Below are 26,915 nucleotides of genomic sequence, written 5' to 3'. Positions count from 1 at the left end.
AAAAAAACAACAACACACAGCCAGAGATTTCCACAGAGACACTGAAGGCAAGTGATTTGAAGAAGAAATGGCCAATAAATTAAAACTATATAGAATATATATAAATGGATATATATGTATGTGTTAGAACTGAAGCAGGAAAAAAAGGATTGAAACGTCAAACTGGCTGCTTTGTTGGACAGATGAAACAAATATTTTGGCTGTAAAATGAAATATTCCACTCTCCCCCTCTGCTGGAAAATCTGCAGGATAGATTTATTATTTCTTGTTACATATCCAACACAAGACAAAACGTGCAAGGAAAGATTTTGTACATTCATCAGGCTTCCACAGGGAGAGATAATTTAGCCCCGGGCGCCATCTAGCGGTTGATCATCTGTTCAAAGTGTTACTGAACAGTAGACTCAAGCTTGCAGCGGCTGTCACGTGTGAAATGTGATAAATAAGGTTAGCAGTCATGCAGCCTTTTCTTTTTATAGCCAATAATCAACCTGTAAAACCTGTTCCAAACCCTGTTGTTGCAGAGTCGCAATCTGTCTGTGAAAAGAGTTTTAGACATCTGCTCTTCATTAGGACAAATTTGTCATTAATCACAACCGTTTGTGAAGTAATTCAAGTTGTTCAGGAAGCCAGAATGCATTTGGACTTCTGTGCTATTTTGTTTTTCTTGCTGTTGTCCCACACTAATGAAGGCTTTCACAATTAATCATCAATTTCTCCCCACAAACAGGAACCTGACCAGCTTACAGATGGTGTCCTGGTTATCAATTTGAAGAAATACAGGCAGCACAGTGAAAAAATAGATATATCGTGATTGCTATAAGTGAGGTGATTCATTCAAGTGGAAGACTTTTGAGCCTTTCCTGTTTATAGTCTATCGAGCTTGTCACAGGATTCACACAAACAATTTATCGGGTAGATGCTGCCCTCTAGAGATCTACAATGACAGTCTTTAAAGAAGAAGTTGATTCAGTATTAAAAATACATTACTTGTATTTGTCCAAATAGTTGAAGGCACACGTGGACATTTGGAATGATACGACTGTATCCAAACACACCCACAAACCTCAACATATTGTTTCACTGGAAACAGCTGGTAGGAAGAGTTTAATGGTGACTGGTCACTGCAGCAAGAATGATAAATAAAAGATGAATTACAGAAGAATATAGACATTGTTCTGTGTTTTTACTGAAAGTATGGTGACGGCTCTTTCAGCATTACATCATTGTTGATCACTGCAAATGTGGTTGTTTGTACCGTATTTTCCGCATTATAAGGCGCACCTTCAATGAATGACATATTTAAAAACTTTTTTCCATATATAAGGTGAACCGCATTATAAGGCGCACTAAATATACTATGTACTATAGTGGCTGGGGTTGAGTTACGTATCTACCTGATGGAGCTGGGCTACAGGAAATGCTATAAAATCCTACAGCAAATGCCAAAAAAAAAAAACAAGAAGAAAAAGTACCGTATGTCAAACTTTATTAACAAAATAAAAACCAGCTTTGCTCCATCTCGTCAAAGTCGCAATTATGTTGTCTTGAACGTCTGTGACGATTACTGACGTTTTTAGCGCCATTACTTTGGCGACACCAACTACAGTAGCTACAATCCCCCTGACTACAGTAACAGAAATTACCATAATAATCATATATAAGGCGCACTGCCGGTTTTTGAGAAAATTAAAGGCTTTTAGGTGTGCCTTATAGTGCGGAAAATAAGGTACTGTCGTAAACAAAACTGATGTAGAGTTTAGAGTTGGTCTGAACATAAAACAGAAACTCTGCAGTTAATGATTTATTTACAGTTTAAGATTCATGATGAGTTGATGCAAGATGTACACATGAAGGCACATTTCTTGGTACCCTTCAGTTGAATCACACAAAAAAAGAATAATATAATTCAATTCAATTCAATTCAATTTTATTTATATAGCGTCTAATACAACAGAGTTGTCTCTAGACGCTTTCCAGAGACCCATACCCAGAACATGACCCCCGAGCAGTTATTACATAAACAATGGCAGGTAAAAACTCCCCTAGTGGGAGAAAAACCTTAAGCCAAGCAGGACCAGGCTCATAAGGGGGGACCCTCCTGCCGAGGGCCAGACTGGTGGGTCAGGGACGGCAACAGCACAGCAGGCAGGTGGAAGCAGCAACGGGATGACCAGGGGTGGGGACCGCAGGCCAGCACGCTGCTCCCGAAGCTCCGGCCCAATCGGCAAGTCCCAGGTTGGGGTGCAGGGTCAGGGAAAGACTTGTGCTCCGTAATGCAAGCTACAAGCCACCCACGACCACCTGCAGAGAGAGAAAAGGGAGGAGAAGGGGGGCCAGCAACGGGATGACCAGGGGTGGGGACCGCAGGCCAGCACGCTGATCCCGAAGCTCCGGCCCAATCAGCAAGTCCCAGGTTGGGGTGCAGGGTCAGGGAAAGACTTGTGCTCCGTAATGCAAGCTACAAGCCACCCACGACCACCTGCAGGTTCCGGTGTCCGGCAAAGGATGCTGCAACATGGACAAAAGAGAGAAAAGGGAGGAGAAGGGGGGGCCAGCACAAGAAACTACAGGAGCGACTCTGACACACTAAAGTTTACACTACCTAGAGATTTACCAACACCAGCTAGAGGTTTACTAAACACTAACTATAGGCTTTACTAAACAGAAATGTTTTAAGTTTAATTTTAAAGGTGGAGGTGGTGTCAGCCTCCTTAACCCAGATTGGAAGTTGGTTCCATAGTAGTGGTGCCTGATAGCAGAACGCCCGCCCTCCAAATCTACATTTAGATACTCTAGGAACTACGAGTAAACCTGCACTCTGAGAACGGAGAGCTCTGACAGGAACATAAGGCACTATCAGGTCTTGCAAATAATGCGGAGCTAAGCCGTTTTGGGCTTTATACGCAAGTAATAAAATTTTAAATTGGATTCTGAATTTTACGGGTAACCAATGGAGCGACGCTAACATTGGAGAGACGTGGTCTCTCCTGCTAATTCCTGTCAGTACTCGTGCTGCTGCATTTTGGATCAGCTGGAGCCTATTCAGCAAATTACTTTGACATCCTGCTAACAACACATTACAGTAATCTAGTCTAGAAGATACAAACGCATGAACTAGTTTTTCTGCATCACTCTGCGAGAGGATTTTTCTAATCTTTGCAATATTACGGAGATGGAAAAAGGCTATTTTACAAACCTGATTGACATATGGTTTAAACGACAAATCCTGATCGAAAATAACACCATATATACATATATAACTGGTCTGGATAAATTAGTTGGTATCCATATAAAAGATAATAATTTGACCATAATGGCATTATAAACAAAAGCATGTCCTGTAAGCATCACTGGTGTCTTCAATCAATTTAAAGGGTTAAAAGGGATCACTCTGCTGTTTGTTGGTGTTCACCACGCTGAACATGGACCAGAGAAAGCAAAGGAAAGTTATTTGAGGAACTCAGAAAGGACATTTCAGAGAAGCATTTTAAAGGTAAAAACTGGAACTTGATGACAAAGAGATTAAAGATAAACTCCAGTGTCAGATCACACCATCAGTCACTATTTGAGCCAAAGTGAATGACTGAGGAAGACTCCAGCGTTGAAAGGAAATCATAGAAAAGTGAGGATATCATTTCTCAAAGTGCATGTTGACAAGTCACATCAGCCGTATGATCAGACAGGGTTGGGAAACACTGTGTTACAGGATGTTTTGATTGTGTTAAGGTACCATGAGACTTAAAGACTGTCGAGGCCTTCTGGGGCTAAATGTGCTGTCCAGTGTCAGAAACTGGTCTCAGTTGCAGGTCATGGGTTCTCCAACTGGATAACGACCAAAAACAGTCAAGAAGGCTAAAAACAAAACATGGGACTATTCAGAGTTGTCCTTCTATGAGCCTTGATCTAAATCCCATTAAACATCTGTGGAACAAGCTGAAATAGTCAGAAGAAAACATTTCAATCTGCTTCAGTAGTCTCAATGCACCAAAATACATGTTGTGCAGAAATATTTTACAATAACAGAAATGTACCGATTTGTCGTGATTGTGCAACAACACATTAAATTGAGAGCCCAAGCCTTTTTGTCTTTATCATTCAGTGTTCAGTAAATTATTATTTATTACTTTTGTCCATTTTAACTTATTCCGGTAACCATTGTGGGGTTGTTGTTTTTTTCTTCAGTGGAAGATAACACTTTTTGATGTGCAATATTACAAAGGAGTCATGGGCAGGGTGGGTTAAAATTAAATCAACATAACCTCAGTCAGACGGTAGAACACACACGTTAGGCTGCGTCATTATTTATTTAGTCAGAAACTGAGGCAAAATGCAGAAGCAGCATGTGAATACTGTGAAGTAATGGTTTTTTTATACTGTATGTCAGCTTTCACATTGTTGTTGAGAATTCGGTCCCACGCTACTTTAAAAGTTCTTCTTCATAGCTTTTGAGAGGGTAAGGTGCTAGTAATCGTCAGCCGTTGACGATCTGATCATCAGCAGATGTGCTGACCTCTACAAAACTAAACAACAGACACAAGTTGAGTTGTTTGGTTCTTATGTTCAGCTCCTTTTTGGCAAAAACCAAGCAGCATTTCAGAAGAAACAGCTCGCACCCGCTCTCAAGCACGACGGGGGAGGCGGCTCCATTTAGAGATGTTTGAGGTGGGACTTGAGCACCTTGCAATCATCGGGTCAACCATCTGTATGCTTGAGTATTCTTGAGATACAATTACGCCCATCTGTTCAACAGCTGTGTCTTGTGTGAAATCGTGGGGAAGGTGATCAGAAAGACTGAAAAATAACTCAATTAATCGAGGATTTCAAACGGCATATTGAAAGTCTCAACCCAAAAGGAATGCTGTGCTAAAACCCCACAAAAGCTGTGCATAAACAAATACTCCAAAAGCTTTGAAGAATGGACCAAAATTCTGTAACTGTTGTTATACAGAAAGACTGCTGAAGCGTAATATTATTTAATAGTGCCCACAGCATTTTTTTTCGCGACTTCTTGTTTGGTAAATAAATAATACCAGGGTGGAGACAGTAATATGTTGCTGTTAATGTGAGGTTTGTGTCTAACTAATACTGAAATATCTTTTTCAGTGACTGTTGTGTTTTTAAACATAAAAAACTACATAAGAATAAAAGAAGGGTGTACTTACTTTTAGACTACTGAATGTTCTTACGAGTAAAAATTCATAAGTGAAAGAGGGCAAACATTTTTTCTTTGACTGAAACTCTTTTCTCAAATGTTTGTGTGAAGAGGAACTGCAGTCATCAGCTTGTTTTGGTAACAGTAACAACATGATGGTGCAACTAATACCACTTCCTGTGTTTTAGGAGCATTACTTTTTGACTTTGCTGTTGCATGTACACACACAGAAAAAAAAAAGCATTTATACCTCAACTGCACTTTAGCGTAGTTCTGACCTTCTCACAAATCAAGACCACAAAACATTTTCCACTTGCAACGTTGCGCTTTTGGTAAAATTGCTCAAAGCTGATTCATTTCATAGCAAAAACCTGCTTTGTTTCTCTTGGTTTTACTTTGTCACAGGTATTTACTTTGCCTCCACATTTTTTCTGTGTTGCAACACTGTCCACAGAACCTGTAACACGACACATGTTGCAATGTTGTCACAATATGGGCCACATGAAGTGGACCCGGTCCGTCGATCTATCTAATGAGAAGTATTGTCTTCTCATTAGACAATTTAAGGGCTTCCTTGAATGATATTATACAAACAGCCAGAAGTAAATATTTCTCTCAATTCATATCCTCCAATAAGAAAAATCCTGACACCATTCATTATTTTGTTTCCCCCACGTTCCCCGTCTGAGGCTGACTGAAATGATTTCCCTAACTTAACTTGACCCTGTATTGTAAGGAAATGCAACGCATCACTTATAACACATGTGGTGGTCACTAGCCAAAGAGACACAGGCCTGTTTCTGAACTCCTATGTGATAAAATTCTTGAGAAAGTTCTAGCAGAGGAACTCCTTTTTTTTAGGAATGGGACTTTCTGCCTTTCAGCGTTCCATGGAAACAGCTTCATTTAAGGTGACATTATGATGTTAGTTGAATTCTGGGATTTTACGATGCTGTTTTTTTTTCAGATCTTACATCTGTTGATCATAATACTTTGATTAACAGGCTCATTTTAGGTGTGACTTTCACAACCCTATGTGTTCAATCTCCCCCCCTCATCCCTGACCTGTTGGAGCTCCACACCTCTTCTCACAGGCTGCTGGTGGTGCAACACACTCATTTCAAGACTTGAGGTTTTTTGTCATATGTTTGTTGTGTGTGCCTGTTGTGAAGCCCTTACAGTAGTTTGTGGCTTTTAAGATGTGACAAGCGCTAAATAAAACAACTTACTAATTTTGTGGCATCCCATCCCTTTTATCAGCAAGCCTAAAGAAACCACACATTCCTGTCCTCGCAACAACTGCTTGTTGCTTTACAGCAGCGGGTCAGACACCAATAAACTGTTAACAACGAGTCGACCTTCTGGAGCTACTTCAGGCAGACAGTCTTATGCTTGCTTTCATAAATTCCCTTTAATACGTCTCTTTAATGGACCTATATAATGAGCAAGAAGAATTTGTCTCTCAGGTGTCTTCTGATGTCTCTTGCGGCTGTTTTTAAAATCTCACCTCCACAGCGAGAGCTGGCTGACTGAACTACCACCCAGGCTTATGGTGGTGAACATTGTGGCATCGTGCAATTGAGACACAAAAAATAATGACCACACCATAAACTAAAGAGTGACTGAGCTATGATGAGCATTAACAGAATTTGCGTATTCTCCATTCTGATGACGTAGGCGTGGACCTAACTCATCCAACAACTGCAACAAATAGTGAGCTAGCAGGCTGGTTACTTTGCTTTGCAGCGGAAAAAACAATATAACATTGTGGGAACCATGAGTATTGTCAGTTAAAGAGATGATAAGCAAGTTTTAAGAATTAAGAAGCTAAAATGGGTGGAAGATTGGTTGAATTGACCCATGTAATGGAAACTGAACCGTGGAGCTTGTGTACAGTGTTTAGATGATTTTGTCAAAGCTAATGGTGCAAAAAGAGAGAAGTTGCTGCCTACATTTTCACATGAAATGGGACTAGAGATGTTCAATCTCCTGCATTACCTTCTTTGGTCATGCATTATGCCGGCTGTTAGAGGACTATTTCTCACCGCAGCCCTCAGTAATTGCAGGACCTTTTTACCTCCATATGAGCAGCAGAGAGGAAGGGGAGTCTGTTACCAAGTTGGTGGCTGCACTCAGAAAACTCACAGCACATCGCAGATTCAATAACCACCAAATGACACCATCAGCAACAGGCTGATGTGCAAACTGAGGAGTGAGGCAACACCGAAACGCCTGCTAACTGGAAGTGCACTTACATTAGAGAAAGCCATTAACATTTGTGTGTCCGTGGAGGCTCACAAGCTCAGTGTTAATGGAAAACTACATGAGGTCTCCACTGAAGAAAAAGAAACTCTGAACAAATCTCGTCAATGTGAAAAAACAGGTCATTTTGCTGCAGAGTGTCGGATTAAGGACTGCACTTAATGAAATGTGACAAAAGGGGGTGAGGGTGGGGGGCTAAATATTCTTGCAAACGTAAAAGTAAGGGATGGATAAAAACACGAAACACAATAACAATAAAGCTACAATCGGGAATTTAAAAAAAGAGATCTTTGTGCAGCAAAAGCTACAGTTCATGAACTGTCAGTCTATGAGTCAGGATCATATCCTCTGCATATCAGGTCCCATGCAAATAAATATCTCTGGAAAGTGACGCAGTGTCAAGATCTGGATGCTGGTATAGACTCTCAGTCATACAGGTCATGGTGACTCCCAAAGGTTGGAAACACTGGACTCTGTCTTCTTTTCTTCCTGTAGACATTAAACCTTCTATCTTGGAGATTTTTATCAGTTCATGAACTTCCCACTGTGGTTAGCCAGTGTGCAGTAAGTGAGTCAGTGAGATCCACCTGGGCCAGGTTATATATGAGTATAACTCGGCAACCAGTTGCAGAGACATAACATGTTTACCGTTAGACACGCCCTGGTTCCTTGTTGCAGCAGTTTCTCCACACCTGTGGCACAGACAATCGGTTTTTAGGAGATCTAGCTCAGCATTAATGCGCCTCATCAGTGTACCCGTTGACTGGATGTGCTCTTAAATTTCTCTGAATACCATCTTTTTAACCTTACCTATTCCATGGGGGCTAAAATTGTCAAATCTGCCTGAGTGCTGAAGCATTTTGACGCATTGGGTAATTTATTTGAAATCTCCACACAAAACGGCAGTGGTGTACAGTAACGGAGTAAATTTACTTGAGTACTGTACTTAAGTACATATCCAGAGGATTTGTACTTTACTTGAGTATGAGATTTCTTTGGTACTTATTACTCTTACTTGAATACATTTCCAAGACAAATATTTTTACTTTTACTTGAGTAAATTTCTAGGAAGGCTGAAAAGTACTCGTTACTTTCAGGTCTGGTTTTCAAGCTGTTTTTGTCAAAGGAGGAGACCTATCACAGTGCACGCTCTCCACTGGGATGTACGTAAAGCGGAAATACGTCAAGCCTCCTCAAAACGATACCGCCAAAGTAGCCTGCGTTTGTCAAGCCGCAACAAGTCAAGACATAGTCGCAAATAAGAAATTTACTCTTACTCTTACTCTTACTTTTACTTAAAGTAAATTTAAAAGCATTTACTTTTGGATACTTAATTACCTTTAAAAGCAAGTACTTTTCTACTCTTACTCGAGTAATATTTTGACTGAGCTACTTTTACTTGTAACGGAGTAAATTTTGACCAGTAGTATTTGTACCCTTACTCAAGTACTGGGGTCGAGTACTCTGTCCACCTCTGCAAAACGGTAGCACTTGCTGCTACCACAGTAGCAATTAGCAACATTAGAAAGAATTGAAATATTACTCCAGCTACATATATATCTGTTATGATTTCATAACCATAATTGAACTGTATTAAGCAGTCAGGGGCAGCATGTTCAGTGACATGATTCAGACTTTTTCCCTGTCCCAAATTATTCTGATGAGTCTGACTGACTGGTCCCACGGCTCCACGGACTATATTTGTGTCAAGTCTCTCAGAATCTCAACAATAGCTGTTTCTTTTCCTATGAATTCCCTATTATAAGAGTTATTAATTTCCTTAATAAGACAAGATAGTTTTTTTTCTTTCTGTGATGATAAATGATCAGAAGAGAGGACTGTTAATACGAAATGTTTCTCCACTGCTTTTTAAGGCATGCATATTGTGAACATGTGCTCCAATCGCATCCTCCTCATCTTTGTCAGACTCTTACTTTCACATGCCAAAAAACTGATGTTGGTTTTACTGCAGTTCAGTTACATGAGGTCCAGAAACACTGGGCTTCTCCATTGGATTGATAACCCAGCGCATCTGAACACTGACATTGACATGCTATTAACAGAATCCCCTCACATCCTGTAAAACGTAAATGGATGAAACGGTAGCAACCACAGGATTCAACTCTGTAAGTGGTAAACACCGAAGCTGAAAAGCTTCCAGAGAAAATCTAACTGGAATTGCTTGCAATCCAGATTCTACAGGCCTGTCAGCGATGCTGAGAAGTATTCAGAGGTGTTCAAAGAAGAACTGGGAAGTATAAAAGGTGCAACAGTAAAACTGAATGTCACAACTGATAACAAACCAAAGTTCCTGAAAGGCAGACTTGTTCCTTATACGATTAGGCCAAAAAATGACACTGAACTGGACTCTTTGGTCAGAAGAACATATTGGTCTCCAGTAAGGTGGAGGGAGAGCATCTGAGGACTCTGGAAGCCACGTTGCATCAACTGAAAGAATAGGCTCAGAGTTTGTAGAGCTAAATGTGATTTATTTCAGTTTCTATTGCGTATTTGGGACATGCAATTGACTCTTCAACGCGTGAGCCAGCTTGACTTTTATCTGGGGTTTAGCAACTTTTATGGAAAGTTTATTCCAAACCTATAATTTCTTCTGAAACTCCTGTCACCAGCTACAGCACCTTGGCAAAACCTGCAAATGGACTGAGCTTCGTGAAAAAGCATTTGTCCAGACAAGCCTGTTAGAGTAATGGCCCGAGATTAATGTTCCAAACTATAAATATTCGACATCAGCAGAAATCTTAAAACATGCAGACAAACTTAACAGTGTTTTGTGAATTTCATTCTGTGCCCTGGCTCTACATGCACACAAAGTCTAACATATTTGGATTGAGTTTCTGTGCTGTATGCAGAACTGTTCGTGACCCACCTGATCCTCCTGACCTGCTGTGGCAGCCAGTGCGTAGTTGTTCAAGAGACGTCTAATGTCCAATTACCACAATCTCAACTGTTATCACGGCATTAACCTGAAGGCAACCCCTGTCGGAGCTATGAAAAGCTTGAAACCAACCACGTTGAGTGTCTCATGGATTTGCCAGTTCTGAGCTTAATAAATGTATTAAAAGTTAGAAGAGTGAATTAAAAGTTAGTGGCAAGCAGCTCTTCCCTCAGGTCATGAATTGAAAGGCAGCTTTTAAATGTTACAAACTGAAGATTTTTGTTGGTGAGATGACTTTTATCGTGGCTCTCTGCTGACTTCTCTGCCGCTCCTTTACTAATACTTACTTGAAAAAAGTGCATACTGCTTAATAACGGGGAACTTGAAACTTAATTTCTTTCTGTTTCTGTGTTTCACACTTCCTCCTGTCTCACCTGCATTTTGGTAACACACTGAATCAGTTTGGTATCTATTAGCTGTGTGTGAAAGACACAAGTAAGTAAGTACATTTCTATGAATAAATAATTTGAAAGAATTCAGAATTTGAGGCACAAAAGTTTTATTACAATTCACAAACTCTTGCTTTGTCTTTCCAGTCATTCCAGTCAACTTGTATGGGCTCAAATCTTCTTTTGAAACCAAAATGTCCAAAGATAAACATGGGATTCTCATTTCTTCTCTGTATGTGTACTGTACGCGTTTCAAGTCAAATTGAAAGATCAAACTGTGGGTTTGAAGCAAAATGCTATTATTGTATGCTTAAATGTTCACTATGACAACCGTAACATACACATTTCGAAATATGTGTGATTTTAGCATCACTTTGGTCAAAATTTTAGTTTAGTTTATAAGAATTTTTACATTTAATACCAAAAAACACCAAGCGAATGGTTTTCATCATTTCAATGGCTTTACAGAAAGAGTTCCTGCAGCAGTTACTGCTTGTCATGCCAAGATTTCCTGGATCCCACACAGTCCCTCGAGACATAATTTAGCTTAGTTTTGTGTCTTTGTTTATCCATTGGCCGGATAAACAAAAGGATTGCATATGGTCCATTTAATTAGAAAATGTTCTTAAAATAGTCGTATTTCCATGTTAAGTGACTGCTGGTTTCCATCAATAGAAGAGAAGATTACTGAGAAATTGCAAAATGCCTTCAGTTTATTTCAAGCAGTTTGTATATGAAACAGATCTGAGTTTATGGCTCAAAATATCAGGAAATTCCTGAAAGTAAATGGAATGAGACTTCTCAGAAACATCCGTCCTCCAGGAAGTAGGCATCTCTACCTGCTGCTGCACCATTCCCCATTTTTACAAAACCAACTTCAAAATGGCTTTTCTGTTGCTTTTTTCTGCAGTTCAATTTGCTAAAGCAGCAGAGTCCTGTGATTTCAGATTATGGAAATTCACACTGCTGTAAAATCATGTTGCATGGATTAATAGTGATTTCTAAGGATCTAAAAATGGACAGACAATGCTGTGTCAATGTTATTCTGCACCTTGGTTTAACAAATATTTTATATATCTTATATATTTGGACTAAATGTCTGAGTTTTTGTGTCATTGCTGAAAGGGAGATCTCCAGCTGCTACAATCTGCTGCCACCAGATCATTAGCCTGATCACAGGTTTTCTCAGGTTCTCTGCTCACGTATCTACCTCTCCAGCAGCTTACCCATAGTTAGCACTGAAAATAAGGCACACTGCTTAACAAAAGGGAACTTGAAACTTCCCTTCTTTCAGTTACCCTGGCTCACACTTCCTCCAGCCTCACCTGCATTATGATAACACACTTAATCAGTTTTAATAAGTGAAGTGTTTGCTTTGTTCATTTCAGACAGTATGCGGCTTGTCTTTCTTCTCATACTCTCTCTATATGAGAGCACAAGTAAGTGCAATTATTTCAACCAATGAGTTATAATAATCGAGAATTTAAATGCATTTTTAAATTTATAAACTCCATGTCTTTTTTCGAGATGGACAGTTACAGGTAACTTCTACGCGCTTCACTTCTTTAACGGAAATAAGTATGACTACAAAAGGTAAGAATGGGATTCTTTGTTTTAAGATTTTTGCGATCATTTATCGTTATTTTTTTCTGAAACAAGATATAAATTCTCTCACATTTAGTAGTTTTATTTTAGGTAATTCTGGCATGACATACGTGTCTGAAAATATGTTCTATCCATTTTAAGATCATCTGTATGTGAAGCAATCAAGTTTGATAAGTGTGCTAAAAGATCGAATCAGGAAGTCCCAGAGACACAGAAAAAGTATTTTTGGAAATATTTTAAATATCCCCTCTAACGTGAGCATTTCACATGAATAAATGAAAGTGTCAGCCATGAGAAAGGTACACCACCAACTAAAACTGAGCCAATGACTTCATCCCCTGCAGACTCAACCAACCTTTTACACATCGCTGCCCCTTACCTAAACAAAAATGTCTTTGGAAATGGATTGCACACAGTTATGTCTGCCCTCTTTTTTTTATTCATACATCATCCATCTCACCCACGTCACCTCCCCCACAGAAAAACTCCCTCTGCTGCAGCTGGTGGCCACGCCAGACAACCCAGTGGCAGCAGGTCAAACAGTCCGGCTCCACTGCAGCGCTTCCCCCATGTCAGCGTTCGCCACCTGGTCTTGGCAACGGCTGCAAAATCAGACGTGGAAAGAGGTGGCCGTTGGTAGGGAACTAATCCTCACCGAGCCACAGCAGAGTGGGGTGTATCGCTGCCATGCTGAGAGTGGGTTTTCTCAGGGGAGTGTGAGCCAGAACCACACAGTCCTCATCGTCTCCATGAAAGCAACAGGTCGGTTGTTTTGATTGTCTGCATATCTGGATGGAAAAATAAAAATCCTTATGGCATCGACTGGCACAGGACTTCTCACTAATGAGGTCGCTAATGAGTTATTGTGTTGTTTAATCTCATTAATGCAAATGACTGCACAGGCAGTGGTCCTCCTCCACGTTTAATGGCTTTATGACAGAAAATAATTTATTGTAAATTAATAACAAAGTTGTTGGTATAGTATGCATTTTTGCTAAATGGGTAATTAAAGTAAATCCAGTCAGCGTTTATATGTGGGCCTTATCTAAAATGCAAAGGCAGACTGCAGTATATCCCCAAACTGAGAAACTAAGATAAATGCGTTTTGACACCAGCCAGTTACAGTTATTTATATGATTAATATTACAAGTTGCCCAAAACTGATGTCTCTTAAATTGAGATAGCAAACCTTAAAAATGTGTATGCGTTTAGGATATTCAAATGGGTTTTTATCATATTAGGTGACCTTACAACTAAAACCTTTTGCCTGTTTTCTTGTTTTCCTGTTTTCCTGTACCGTTTCTCCATCTTACATTAGTGGCGGAGAAGTTAGGAATAGCGGCATTCGTCCTTTCTCTTGTGGTCCTCATTAGCATCATTGCTGGTCTACTCTGGTTAGGGTGCCAAAGCGTTGGTGCCACAGCGACCCCCTCCAGTGATAGAGTTAAAGGTAAAAAGCACCACTGTACACTTTCTTCCTATTAAGACAAGTTTAATTAGCCATCCATGGATGATTTTAACCTCAATGTTTTCATAAAGGTGTTGCTGCACCTGAAGTGACATCAAAGTAAGCCTTGACATAACAATCACACACACAGTGTTTTATACATTTATACTGATATTCAAGCTTTATTTTCATCTGCTATGAATGAACTGAGTCGGAGGATACTGACTATTCACTAATCACGATTTCTGCTCCCCCAGGGGAGGTTTCCCGCAAGTCAACTGTGATGGAGACGTATACATAAATTACACAAGCAATAACCACGCTTACACTGATCTGGATCCTACGAGCAAGCCTGCAGATAATGTCTACTCAAGTCTGTCATGACTGATGGTGTGAAGGAAAGTCAAGACTGAAAGCGAGTTTTGTTCAGCAGAAGAACGAAGGTTGGGTGCATCCGCAAGAGGAGCTCTGCATTAGGGTTTCAATTTCCTGATAACAGTGTTTGTGTTAGATTTAATCTACTTTTGCAATTATTGTAAAATCCTAAATGTGTAAGTACCCCGCACAGAGTAGCTCTTAGTAAGTAAAGATGCTCAAATAACCTTTTCAGCTGCCTCTTCCCTGCTGCCTTCCTGTCAATCATTTATTTAAAAAAAACAGTCTTTTCATTTATTCTAATAACAGCATCAAAGCAATATAATAAATTAAAGTTCAAAATGAATAAAAAACACAATTTAACAGTCCCAAAAAATAGCTGAATAATTCTAAGCGCTGGCTGTCATTCTTACAGTGAATCATGGGATTTGTACTGCATGAGACAGACACAATTTCACAATAGTGGATGCCAGAGGGGAAACTAACGCATTATTGCTTCTGTTCCCGGGTGTCACAATACTGGATGCAACTTGCTGAGGCAAAGCAAAATAAAAGAACTTCTGTGAACAGTAATAACAGTCTCATCCTCTCATGTTTTACAAATGAAACATTAGGCATGTAAATGATTGTTCAAGTTGTACCGTAGTACCTTTACAATGGGGGGAAACATCTCAAATATGTATCTTTCTCTAATTATCTGCATCCTTGACATTATCTGTGGGGCCCATCTTTTTGGGGCCTGCAAACCACACCAGTGGGAAAAAATAAAGTTTTCTCTTAATCATGTCCCTCCAGTCTTGTGCTCTTGAATCATTTCAGTGTTTTTACATGTTCCTGTGCTTTTGAAACTTCTGCTTTCAGTTCACGCAGAAAAAGCAGAAATGACTGAAATTTAGACAGCGGTTCAGCACAAGTTTAATGTCAAGAAAGTGTGTGAGAGTGGCATTTTTTTTTAAATGTAGAACATTCAGTGACAACAAATAAATCACAAATTTGACCTAAAAACACAGACACAAGAAATGAACAGATTAGGGGACTGGGAAAAATTGTGAATAAAGGTTAGTTTGAAATCTAGACATAATAGTGGAAATAGTGGGGGCACAACAAATGTCTGAGGGTAACTGGTTCCAGTCGGGGAGCAGCCACAGCAAAAGCCCTATCACCTTTCAGATTTAGAAAGGTTTTAGAGCCTTAAAAACCATAAGTTAAACTTTAAACTTAATTCTTAAATTAATGGAGAGGCAATTCACACTTCCTTGTACCAGTCAGCAGTCTTGCCGCAGCATTTTGGACCAATTGCAGGCGTGTTAATAAAGACGGGGGGAGGCCAAGGTATAGGGAATTGCAGTAATCCAAGCGAGATGTAATTACTTTTACTTTTTCAACATCATTATAGGTTAAAAACAATTTAAGGTGGGAGATGACTCCTAACTGATAAAAACAGTTTTTAACAACAGAGCTTATCTGTTTGTCAAGACAGAGCCCTGAATCAAGTATAACCCCCAGGTTTCTGGTATGGGATTTAACATGTGGGGTGAGGTGAGCTAGTTTACGTGCAACAGTGTTTGTGGATTTAGGAGGACAAAGGATGATGACTTCTGTTTTACCACTATTAAACTGGAGATAGTTGTTTGACATACAGACTTCGATATATTCAAAACAGTCCAGGAGAGACTGTACAGAGTTAGTGGATTTTAGTGGGAGGTACAGTGGAGTCATCTGCATATAAATGAAAAGACTTATTGTATTTTCTGATGATGTCGGCAAGGGGAAGCATGTAGAGGCAGAAGAGCAATGGGCCTAGTATGGAGCCCACAACAATGTCCATTGTCCAAGAAATGTTTATTTGGGATTTTTTAACCTAGACGTGGAAGTACATCAGTCTCAACAATGTCAGAAAAGTCACAAATCTCATCAAAGCCAAGTCAAATTTATTTGTATACCACTTGTACAAGACAATTCAAAGTGCTTTACATTTTTTTTTTATGCATTAAAAACTAAAATAATTAAAAACAGAAATTTAAAAGAAATGCAAGAAATAAAGGTTGTAGTGCATCATGGTGGATTACTAAATAGAATGGTTTGTCATGTCTGCTGAAAAGCTTCACATTATTGTGTTTAGCCTAAGCGCTGCTAGCTGCTGCTTCGTATCATTTTAATGAAGTTTTGCCGCGATGAGACCTTTTCAGGGGAAATGTAAGACTGCCCTCTTCTTTCCACATCTCTGAATCGTTGCTGAACATGACATGTTGATGTCCGGTGGCAGTAAGAGAACTAACCAGACCAGCATTAGCTCTGGTGCTGTTAGCTCTCATTTCCAGTCAAGCAGACATGGTGGGGCTCTGCCAGAGGTGGACAGAGTACTCGACCCCAGTACTTGAGTAAGAGTACAAATACTACTGGTCAAAATTTACTCCGTTACAAGTAAAAGTAGCTCAGTCAAAATATTACTCGAGTAAGAGTAGAAAAGTACTTGCTTTTAAAGGTACTTAAGTATCCAAAAGTAAATGCTTTTAAATTTACTTTAAGTAAAAGTAAGAGTAAGAGTAAATTTCTTATTTTCCACATCAGTAAATTACTATATTTTTTCTAAATTAATTTAAGGATCTTTTAACTCTTGTTTCTGAGAATTAACTCTTTGAAACCAGCTGCACTGATGTGCTGCTTTTAGAACCACAATGTTATATAAAACCTGCAGAAACACCAAAAACAAATCAAATGAATGGGATCATAAGAGGACAGCAGATGATGCAGAGTTTATTAACAATCATGAACTGAAACCAAATGAACCTGCACCATCCTATTGTCTTTTTGATTTTGTCTTTCTTCTCCTGACGCAGGCGTAGCCATTGTTGCGGCTCTGTCTTGACAAACGCAGGCTACTTTGGCGGTATCGTTTTGAGGAGGCTTGACGTATTTCCACTTTACGTACATCCCAGTGGAGAGCGTGCACTGTGATAGGCAGTGTTGGGGGTAACGCGTTACAAAAGTAACGCAATTACAGTAATGTATTACTATTTGCTGTAACGCAGTAATATAACGCATTACTAATAAATTTTCGGTAATATTTTACTCGTTACAATCTAAGTAACGCGCGTTACAACGCATTTTAACCCGTTTAGCTGTTGTTTTTTAAAGAATTCACCAACAACGCGTCCGCGAGACATCCCGACAACAGAAAAAAGCGTTGGGAACGCGGCGCGGCGGAACGTAGCCCCGCTGGACACTGTTTGTGGGGACTGTTCAGTGAGCAGAGCCGGCAGGGAAAAGTCAACAGTGCGGCGTGTCCGCGTGTAACTTAAATCTACCATGGTCTCAGCATTAGGGCTCGGCCAAGTGAGGCGTTATTAATATATGGGCTTTATACATTTATTAAATATATATGAGCGCGGAGTCGGCGAGGAGCTGCGCGCGGCGAGGAGCCCGAGCCGGGCTCACAGTCAGTCGCGCTGTGAGAGCGGATTTATGGTTCCGCGTTAAATCGACGCAGAGCTTTCGCCGTAGGGTACGCAGTAGTTCGCGTAACCCACGGCGTATGGCCTGCGTTGGTGTAACGCGGAACCATAAATCAGCCTTAAACCACACCTGCAGCCCATCAGGAGGAGAGGTTAAAACAGCTGCGAGTTGTTGATTACTCGTTCGTTTTGTTAACTCTGAGAGCTTTATTGGTTTGTTTGTTAGCTTGCTGGTGTTTTTTTTCTCTCTGGGAGTTATTTATGAAGAAGTTCTGAGTTCCGTGTGAGCAGTATTCGAGTTGAGGGGGGATGAGGGGTGATGTGATGGCACCCCCCCTGAAATTAAAACGGTCCAAATCACCCCCCCCTGAAATTAAAACGGTCCAAATCATCCCCCCTGAAATAAAAACAGTCCAAATCATCCCCCCTGAAATAAAAACAGTCCAAATCATCCCCCCTGAAATAAAAACAGTCCAAATCATCCCCCCTGAAATAAAAACGGTCCAAATCATCCCCCCTGAAATAAAAACAGTCCAAATCATCCCCCCCTGAAATAAAAACGGTCCAAATCATCCCCCCTGAAATAAAAACAGTCCAAATCATCCCCCCCTGAAATAAAAACGGTCCAAATCATCCCCCCTGAAATAAAAACAGTCCAAATCATCCCCCCCTGAAATAAAAACGGTCCAAATCATCCCCCCCTGAAATAAAAACGGTCCAAATCATCCCCCCTGAAATAAAAACGGTCCAAATCATCCCCCCCTGAAATAAAAACTGTCCAAATCATCCCCCCTGAAATAAAAACGGTCCAAATCATCCCCCCTGAAATAAAAACGGTCCAAATCATCCCTGAAATAAAAACGGTCCAAATCATCCCCCCTGAAATAAAAACGGTCCAAATCATCCCCCCTGAAATAAAAACGGTCCAAATCATCCCCCCTGTAAAACTGCCATCCCTCCTTTCCATCCCTTATGTCATTTCATCAATGAATGTGGTTTAACTGCTATTTCAACATTTAGAGTCATCACCAGAAAAATAACACCAGAAAAATAACTTATTTGACAATTTTCACCTGTTTCAAGTAAATTTTCACTTGAAATAAGTAGAAAAATCTGCCAGTGGGACAAGATTTATCTTTTTTTGCTATTTTGTTGAAAGTAACTCAAAAGTAATACACAAGTAGTGTAACGCATTACAATTCAGATATAGTAATATTGTAATGTAACTAATTACTTTCAAATGACAGTAACTAGTAATATATAATGTATTATATTTTGGATGTAACTTGCCCAACACTGGTGATAGGTCTCCTCCTTTGACAAAAACAGCTTGTGTCCAATAGGATTTTAGGGAAGAAGAAAAGAGACCAGACCTGAAAGTAACGAGTACTTTTCAGCCTTCCTAGAAATTTACTCGAGTAAAAGTAAAAATATTTGTCTTGGAAATGTATTCAAGTAAGAGTAATAAGTACCAAAGAAATCTAATACTCAAGTAAAGTACAAATCCTCTGGATATGTACTTAAGTACAGTACTCAAGTAAATTTACTCCATTACTGTCCACCACTGGGCTCTGCAATACGACATGGTAAATGTCATCAAGACCACAAAAGGCCTCTTATAAAAGACGCTGCCTGCCCGCATGCACTTTCATTAGTTTTAATTATTTCATCAGAGCTATTTATCAGGTTTAACTCCTTGATCGGACCTTGATCGCTGCAAATTAACCTCTGAGTTGAGGGTAGTAGAGCAACCTTCTCCCTTTACAAACTTTTTAATGTGTGCCATAATGAAGCCTCTAAACTTCCTTGTGGCAAAATAATAAACCACAGGATCCAAAATGCTGTTGAGGCCCATAAGAACCAAAGTGATCTGATGTACGTCGTTTAGTGCTTGACGAGCGTCCGGGCTGTAGCCTATGTGGCCCCAGCCCTCTTTGATCTGCAGCACCGCCAGCACCCAGGGACCTTGAACGATGTGGTGTGGTAGGAAACACAGCACAAACACTCCCACCACCGCCCAGAGCATCTGCAGAGCCCTCCGCTTCACACCTCTCTGTGGTCGTCGTGTGGACAACGTGGTCCTGTTGGAATTTCTGGACACAATTGTCCTCGACTGAAATCCAGACTGTGGCCCATTTTGGTCAATTAAGGCTCGAGCAATGAGTAAATTGCACACCACCACGAGGAAAAAGACAACAAAAAACATTCCTATTATCAAAAAATGAGTTACAGCTACTGTCTTCTTCGTCTCATCTGGGTCCTGCTGGTAACCTTCAAAACATCGAGTGAAGTTGTCTGAATCAGTGTGGGTCCCTTCTGACGTCAAATGCGGAATGGTCATTGCCACGGTGCACGCCCAGATGACTACGCACACAATGATCCCGCGTCGCCTGTGATCGGAGGAGGCTACGTCCAGCGGCCGGGTCACCGCCCAGAATCTGTTGAGGCTGATGGCTCCAAGGAAGAGGATGGTCCCATAGGTGTTGATGAAGAAGAATGAGCCCGTCAGTCGGCACATGAAGTCTGCGTAGACCCAGTGGCCTCGACGCGTGTAATAACCAATCCAAAAGGGCAGAGCACACGCGAAAAGGAGGTCAGCGATGGTCAGGTTGGTCATGTAGATGCGGATTTCTCCCATCCCCTTTGTGCCACGCAGGCACCGCAGGACAAACAGGACGTACACGTTGGAAAAGAAGCCCAGAATGAAGATGACGCTGTAGGCGACTGGGAAAAGCACATAGCGGAACTCAGAGTCGATGAACTCGTAGTCGAGGGAGGCTGAGTTATTGTCTTTCAGGAGAGGTTGATCAGTACTTCCCAGCATTTTAGTCTGCAGGACACAGAACAAATAATCAGTATTACTGTATATCCAGTCACAACATGAAACAGTAATGCTTTTATTTCAACCAAGAGCAGCACAAGAAACCAATGAAGGAAATGTTTACTCTAAGTTATGTATGTTTTTGTTGTTTTTTAAGAAAAAGAATCTTGATCATACTGTATCTCATATTCAGTTTGTCACAGAATTGAAGTTCACCTTAAAATTGTGGTTTGTGCATAAAACATCTGACACCATATTGCAGTTGTGTGAAGCATCTGTATGTAAGGCGTATTTTCCACTGCCATTGCTACAAATGTATGCCTCATTAGACTCAACTTTGGCCTTAAAAAACTGCCTGGTGATAATATTAAATTAACTGTGTTTACATTGTCTTCTTTTTTTTTTTTAATTTTATTGTTTTTATTATTTCTCTGTTAGACGTGGCCGTACCCTTCCCCCTTCGACCGTTCACTACTGTATCTACAAACACCAAATGTGTCAAATATAAATAAAAATAAACCTATATTCACTTGAATACGCTACAAAAAGAAGATATCTAATGCTCAAGCTGATACACTATCATTGTCTTGCCTGCAAGTCTCCAAAAAAGCTTCAACAGCGGCTTGTTAACCACTGTGTTACATCACTTTTCCTTTTAACAACACTCAATAAATGTTTAGAAACTTTAGACACTAACTGTTGACGCTTCGTAAGTGGAACTCTCTCCCATTCTTCCTTGATGTACGACTTCACTCGTTCGCCTCCTTTGTTGTATCCAACAATCTGGATGGTCCTTTTCTTCTTTAGCCTGGAGGACACAACATCCATGATTTTTAGAAACAATATGAAATGTGGACTCATTAGACAACAACACATATTTCCACTTTGAGTCCGTCTCAGAGAATCTCTGGTGCAGAGCAACCGGATGTTTTTCTGGGTGTTGCTGATTTATGGCTTTCGCTTTTCATGGTAAAGTTTTAACTTGCACTTGTAAAAGTAATGACAAACTGTGTCCCGAGCCCACGTAGTAATATTCTTTACAGAATGGTGTCAGTTTTTAAAACAGTGCTATCACTGGGATCAAAAATCAACCAGCATTCAATGCTGGTTTTCAGCCTAAACACAGAAATTTCTCTAAATACTCTGATAAACTGTTACTATTTGCCCATACAGTTGTTCACGTGGTGGTTCTCACTTGTAAACGACTGATCCTTTCAGGGATGCTCCTTTTATACGCACTCATGACACTCTAATGAACCACCTGTTGAATGCTCCAGGAAGGTATTTTTTGAGTACAGTATTCCTAAACTTTCCCAGTCTTTTCTGGCTCCTCTTCCAGCTTTTTTGGAAGGTGTTGCGAGCATCAAATTAAAAATAAGTGAATATTTGCAGAAGCATAAAAACAAAATCAATGAACTTCATCAGTGTAAACATTCAATATATTTTCCTTTTTAATGTATTTAGTTGAATCTAGATTGGAAAAGATTTGCAAATTATTATTTTTTGGTTTTATTTAAATTTTTACACAACATCCCATCTTTTATTGGAATTGGGATCTGTATTAAAACGTATTTATTCGACCAAAGCAGTTTTTTTTAGGTAGTGTCTGCATCTTACAAGAGGACTGCACACCGCAAAAACTTTGAAATTAAGTTGCAAAGCAAAACAGTTGAAGAAATGAGAAAAAGAAACCGCATCCTCTATTAACGCTAATGTTTTATACACCACAGCGTTTAAGTAATGCAGTCTTTACCAGCTCTGAAATATAAGGTAAGTCGCCTACAGGCTCAAATGAATAAGACTGAATAAAACTGCACCATTAATTGAATAATTAAAAGGTCAATATGCAGAAAAGGTCTGTCAAGAGCAACATGAATCCTTACAGCTTCCACAAAAGAGTACAGGTGGGTTTATCCATATTCAACCTCTAAGTTAGGTTTGTAGTTGTTTGCTGCGCTGAGGCACGATGCACAGAAGGAAAGACACCAGCAATGATTTTGGAGAAGCAGTTTCCTGCTGCCCCTCAACTGATGCCCAAGAACTATATGTCATCTCTAAACAATTTGAAGTCCAACATCCTGCTATAGTAACAATTATTTGAATGTGGAAAAGAATAAAAGTAAGTAAGTGCCTTAAAAATCTTCCCAGGAGTGGACTTCCCAAAAAGTTCACCACAATCTTCAGACAGTGCAATGTGCAAAGAAATTGCATAAAATGTAAATAAAATGAGCTAAAATGAGCTATCTCGGTTAGCATCTTACAGGTTGAAATAAATGACTGAAATAAATGAATGAATTTAGAAAAAGACTGCACAAATATGACTTATTTAGAGGGATTGTTTGGAAAAAACTCTGCTTAGAAGCTGACAAGACCAAAGAGTAGATGTTTAGTCCTTAAAGGCTTCCATTTGGAAAAAAGCAAACAGCATATTGGAACAAAATATTCATACAAATGGTCAAAGAAATGATTGGGCTTGTTTTACAGCCTGAGCACCTGAGTATTTTTTAGCCGTCAAGTCAACCATGAACTCTTCTGTGTGTCAGCGTATTCTTCGTCAGACGTGAGATCATCTGTCTGACAGCAAAAGCTTGGCCAAAACTAAGTCACAGGACTGACAGGAGGATGAGCCCACGCACAGCCGCAAAAGATATGCAATAGAATGGCTAAAAAAATAATAGTCAATAATAGTCATCACAGTCCAGACCTCAAAATTTTGTGACGGGGCCATAAGAGATGACTGTCTGCAAACCTCAATGAACCAAACCAAACAAACCTATGATGCAAATAAATCAAGTTCAAATCTCACAACAATGTGAGACAATAATGTCAATATGCAGAAAATTATTTCTGAAACATTATTACATTACATACATTACATGCATACATTACATTATATAATATTACATTGTTATCACAAAGCCTATCATGAAGAGGAAGACAGCGAGGACCGTAACGTCGCCCGGACCGGCGTCACCGGGGCCCAATCCCTGGACCAAAACCCTCGCAGTGGGGACATGGAATGTCACCTTGCTGGGGGGGAAGGAGCTGGAGCTTGTGCGTGAGGTTGAGAGATATCGACTAGAGATAGTCGGGCTCACCTCCACACATAGCTTGGGCTCTGGAACCCAGCTCCTTGAAAGGGGCTGGACCCTCCACTACTCTGGAGTTGCCCAGGGTGAGAGGCGGCGGGCTGGTGTGGGCTTGGTTATAGCCCCCCAGCTCAGTTGCCATGTGTTGGAGTTCACCCCGGTGAACGAGAGGGTCGTTTCCCTGCGCCTTCGGGTCGGGAAAAGGTCCCTCACTGTTGTTTGTGACTACAGGCCGCTCAACGCTCACGTGGGTAATGACAGTGATATCTGGAGAGGCGTGATTGGGAGGAACGGCCTCCCCGATCTGAACCCGAGCAGTGTTTTGTTGTTGGACTTCTGTGCTAGTCACAGTTTGTCCATAACGAACACCATGTTCAGGCATAAGGGTGTCCATCAGTGCACGTGGCACCAGGACACCCTAGGCCGGAGGTCAATGATCGACTTTGTTGTCGTTTCATCTGACCTTCGGCCGTATGTCTTGGACACTCGGGTGAAGAGAGGGGCTGAGCTGTCAACTGATCACCACCTGGTGGTGAGTTGGATGCGCTGGCAGAGGAGGAGGTTGGACAGACCGGGCAGACCCAAAACGGATTGTGAGGGTCTGTTGGGAATGTCTGGCTGAGCCCTCTGTCAGGGACATCTTCAACTCCCACCTCCGGGAGAGCTTCTCTCAAATACCGGGGGAGGCTGGGGACATCGAGTCCGAGTGGACCATGTTCTCTGCCTCCATTGTCGACACGGCGACTCGAAGTTGTGGTCGCAAGGTCTCCGGTGCCTGTCGTGACGGCAATCCTAGAACTTGGTGGTGGACAACGGAAGTACAGGATGCCATCAGACTGAAGAAGGAGTCCTACCGGGCTATGTTGGCCGGTGGGACTCCTGACGCAGTAGACGGGGAAAATTTCTGACTAAACGAGTCAAAATTAGTATGGTGTTTAATCATCTGTCTGAGTTTGCATTTATCTTTTTTTTTTTTTTTTTTTAAACCTGGCAAAGAAGAGATCATGAGTAAATGTTTGGAGTTAAAGAAGTTCTGCTTTCATTTTCACGTCTGTACATGTGCAAAGGATAAACGGTTCTAAGATGAATATCAATGAACATCAACCTGTCAGTTCGACCCACATAACCCCTCCAGACAGAAACCAAACTGAGCATGTCTCTGAATCTGCTGGACATGACCACAACTTGTCTTACTGTAATAAGTACTGTATTGCTACACCTACACAAGGTAAGACAGGTTTTTTTCACTGAAAAATACTAATAACAAAAGAATTTCAACATATTAAAACTATAGTCTCTGGGATTATCAACAGAAATTTAAACAAGACAAAAACACAACAATGAAAACAGACAGAGATCACAATGGTCTTGTGTCCTCAGGTTTTTTTTGTAGGCTTTTTTTCTAAATATTACTGTAATGTAATGTAAAAAATACATTTTGTGTCAAAAAAATCTAAATATCCAAATTTGAAAATAGCAATTACAAATAATATTTATAATGAGCCTAATGATAAACAGGAAAAGCAATCAAACAAATATATTAAATGATAAAAGTGTGGTGAACCTTTAAATTTCGAGATTAACATTTGGTTTTAAGAATAAATAGCCATAATATTGTTGAGATCTGCTGATTATATCAACGTTTAAGACACTACAGGTGGAACCATTTAACAATTTGCTTGCTGCTTGTCTTTAGATTAATAATGAGAAGAAGAACGGGAAAATATCTCATCTACATCTTCATCATCATCCAGTGTCTAACTGTGTTTGTTACTCACCGTTTAAATTCCTTACTTGAGAAGCTTACAGAAAGAAAATTCTCATCGGAAATAAGATGAACCCCAGCGGAGGCAGTGTTTCTCTGACAGATCGGGGCGGGTGTCTGAAGATGTCAGCCCTTTTGCAACGGTTACAACTCCTTCCTCCCTTCGTTTCTTCTTTTTTTTCTTCTTTCAGGGAAACCCGAAATAGTGTAAGACTCGGCTGACGTCCAAACGCTTCACGTGTCTCCACATGTTTGCCCACAAACGGCAGCAGACACCCACTTCAGAGCAACTTTGGAATTTTACTGCAGGTTTTTATTTTCCTGATCATCGAGATATATGGGTTTATTGAGGAAGTGGTGACCAAATATCAGAACAGAGGACCATTGATGATCACAGAGGCTGTTATCAGTAAAAGCAGGCTGATGCGAAAAGAGCGCAGGATAAATACTAGGCTCTTAAATAAACATCAAGGGACATTATTAAAAGTAAGGTGTTACAATCCACATGTCTTTATGAACCACTGAACAGATGAGATTTACAGAGCCCCGACTAATATAACCATTAAGCAAAAATACAGACAAGAGATGCATGAATACACTCAAAATAGCAAACCTTTTGATTTTCATAAACAAATTTCATGACAAGTGGTTGGATATACAGTAACTGCATTGGGTAATTGTTAAGCTACCTACTCAAAAAAATGTGTCTTGAAAAAATGATTTGATGGAGTTGTGTGAGAATACTTGACAAATGATATTTAAGTAAGCTTCACGTGTATTTACTGTTAAATGAGGGTGCCATTATACTTTGCTATAAGTGCAATAGTTTCTCATATGCTTTATTTCAATAATATATATATGATACATATATGGAGTAATTAACTGGAAACAACTGTGTTGATCAAATAAACGTATATTCCAAAGAATAAGTAATGAAGTTGGAATAAAGAACATTTAAAAAGAAATGCGTGCGCCACAGTAAAGGTCAATGTGTCTTGAGCTGTTTTACGAAAAATGTGCGTGAACATAAAAAAACATAAAACATATAATGCATTTTAAAGTTATATGTCTTAACTTTTGAGTATTTACACCTGCTGTTATTGCATTATCAAGTTGTATTTTATCATTATTCAGTTGGGTCTCCTCAGCGCACGAAGCATGCAGGAACATCTTTTGACCACATGAGGGAAGCAGAGATATGAAAACAAAAAAAGCTCACACTTGTGCTTCTCTCTCTCCTTTTCTCTTTCTCTCTCTCTCTCTCTCATTTAACAGAATTATATCTTCCACGCTTTCTACAAAATCACTTAGTGTGAACTGCATGAACCGTCACTCTCACTCTCTACAGAAGCAACAGATCCCCCTCTGTGGCAAATGTTTTATTCCAGGTATTTAACTCAAGCGCAACAACACAACACGTGCTCTTCTCTCTGGTGGCCAACTATGATTCCTGAATTAAGGGTTAATGAATCTCCCAAACCTTATTGCTGTTATTATGGCTTGGCAGGGGAATGAGACGGGAGAACTTTCTGGTGGTTGTGTGCCCTGCGTGAGCGGCAGACGTGCTGCGCCACTGCTGGGTATACTGGCTTACAC

General features: G+C 40.2%; 2 protein-coding genes across 2 annotated transcripts; one reads left to right on the top strand and one right to left on the bottom strand.

The window, feature by feature from the left end:
• The first annotated feature begins 12,087 nt into the window (after nucleotides 1-12,087).
• On the top strand, nucleotides 12,088-14,971 carry LOC133462489 (uncharacterized). The gene is made up of 6 exons (XM_061743756.1): nucleotides 12,088-12,201; nucleotides 12,290-12,355; nucleotides 12,848-13,129; nucleotides 13,686-13,817; nucleotides 13,907-13,934; nucleotides 14,072-14,971. The coding sequence occupies exons 1-6, from the start codon at nucleotides 12,156-12,158 to the stop codon at nucleotides 14,196-14,198; spliced, it is 681 nt and encodes a 226-aa protein (XP_061599740.1). The 5' UTR covers nucleotides 12,088-12,155; the 3' UTR covers nucleotides 14,199-14,971.
• Nucleotides 14,972-19,215: 4,244 nt separating this feature from the next.
• ptafr (platelet-activating factor receptor) lies at nucleotides 19,216-25,521 on the bottom strand. Its single transcript, XM_061743665.1, has 3 exons — nucleotides 25,333-25,521; nucleotides 21,163-21,273; nucleotides 19,216-20,474 (listed from the first exon to the last, which is right to left on the bottom strand). The coding sequence occupies exons 2-3, from the start codon at nucleotides 21,193-21,195 to the stop codon at nucleotides 19,320-19,322; spliced, it is 1,188 nt and encodes a 395-aa protein (XP_061599649.1). The 5' UTR covers nucleotides 21,196-21,273; nucleotides 25,333-25,521; the 3' UTR covers nucleotides 19,216-19,319.
• Between the last annotated feature and the right edge of the window lie 1,394 nt (nucleotides 25,522-26,915).

This window comes from Cololabis saira, chromosome 16, assembly GCF_033807715.1.
Source record: "Cololabis saira isolate AMF1-May2022 chromosome 16, fColSai1.1, whole genome shotgun sequence".
Classification (NCBI taxonomy): Eukaryota; Metazoa; Chordata; class Actinopteri; order Beloniformes; family Belonidae; genus Cololabis; species Cololabis saira.
This window is presented reverse-complemented; position numbering and strand designations above follow the sequence as displayed.

What these genes read in the sequence shown, in the direction of transcription:
- LOC133462489 (XM_061743756.1), top strand. Translation starts at nt 12,156, where the DNA reads ATGCGGCTTGTCTTTCTTCTCATACTCTCTCTATATGAGAGCACAA. An exon ending in CTCTCTATATGAGAGCACAA is followed by an intron (nt 12,202 to 12,289) that starts GTAAGTGCAATT and finishes TCTTTTTTCGAG; the next exon opens with ATGGACAGTTACAGGTAACT. An exon ending in CTCCAGTGATAGAGTTAAAG is followed by an intron (nt 13,818 to 13,906) that starts GTAAAAAGCACC and finishes GTTTTCATAAAG; the next exon opens with GTGTTGCTGCACCTGAAGTG.
- ptafr (XM_061743665.1), bottom strand. Translation starts at nt 21,195, where the DNA reads ATGGGAGAGAGTTCCACTTACGAAGCGTCAACA. An exon ending in CCACTTACGAAGCGTCAACA is followed by an intron (nt 20,475 to 21,162) that starts GTTAGTGTCTAA and finishes TGTGTCCTGCAG; the next exon opens with ACTAAAATGCTGGGAAGTAC.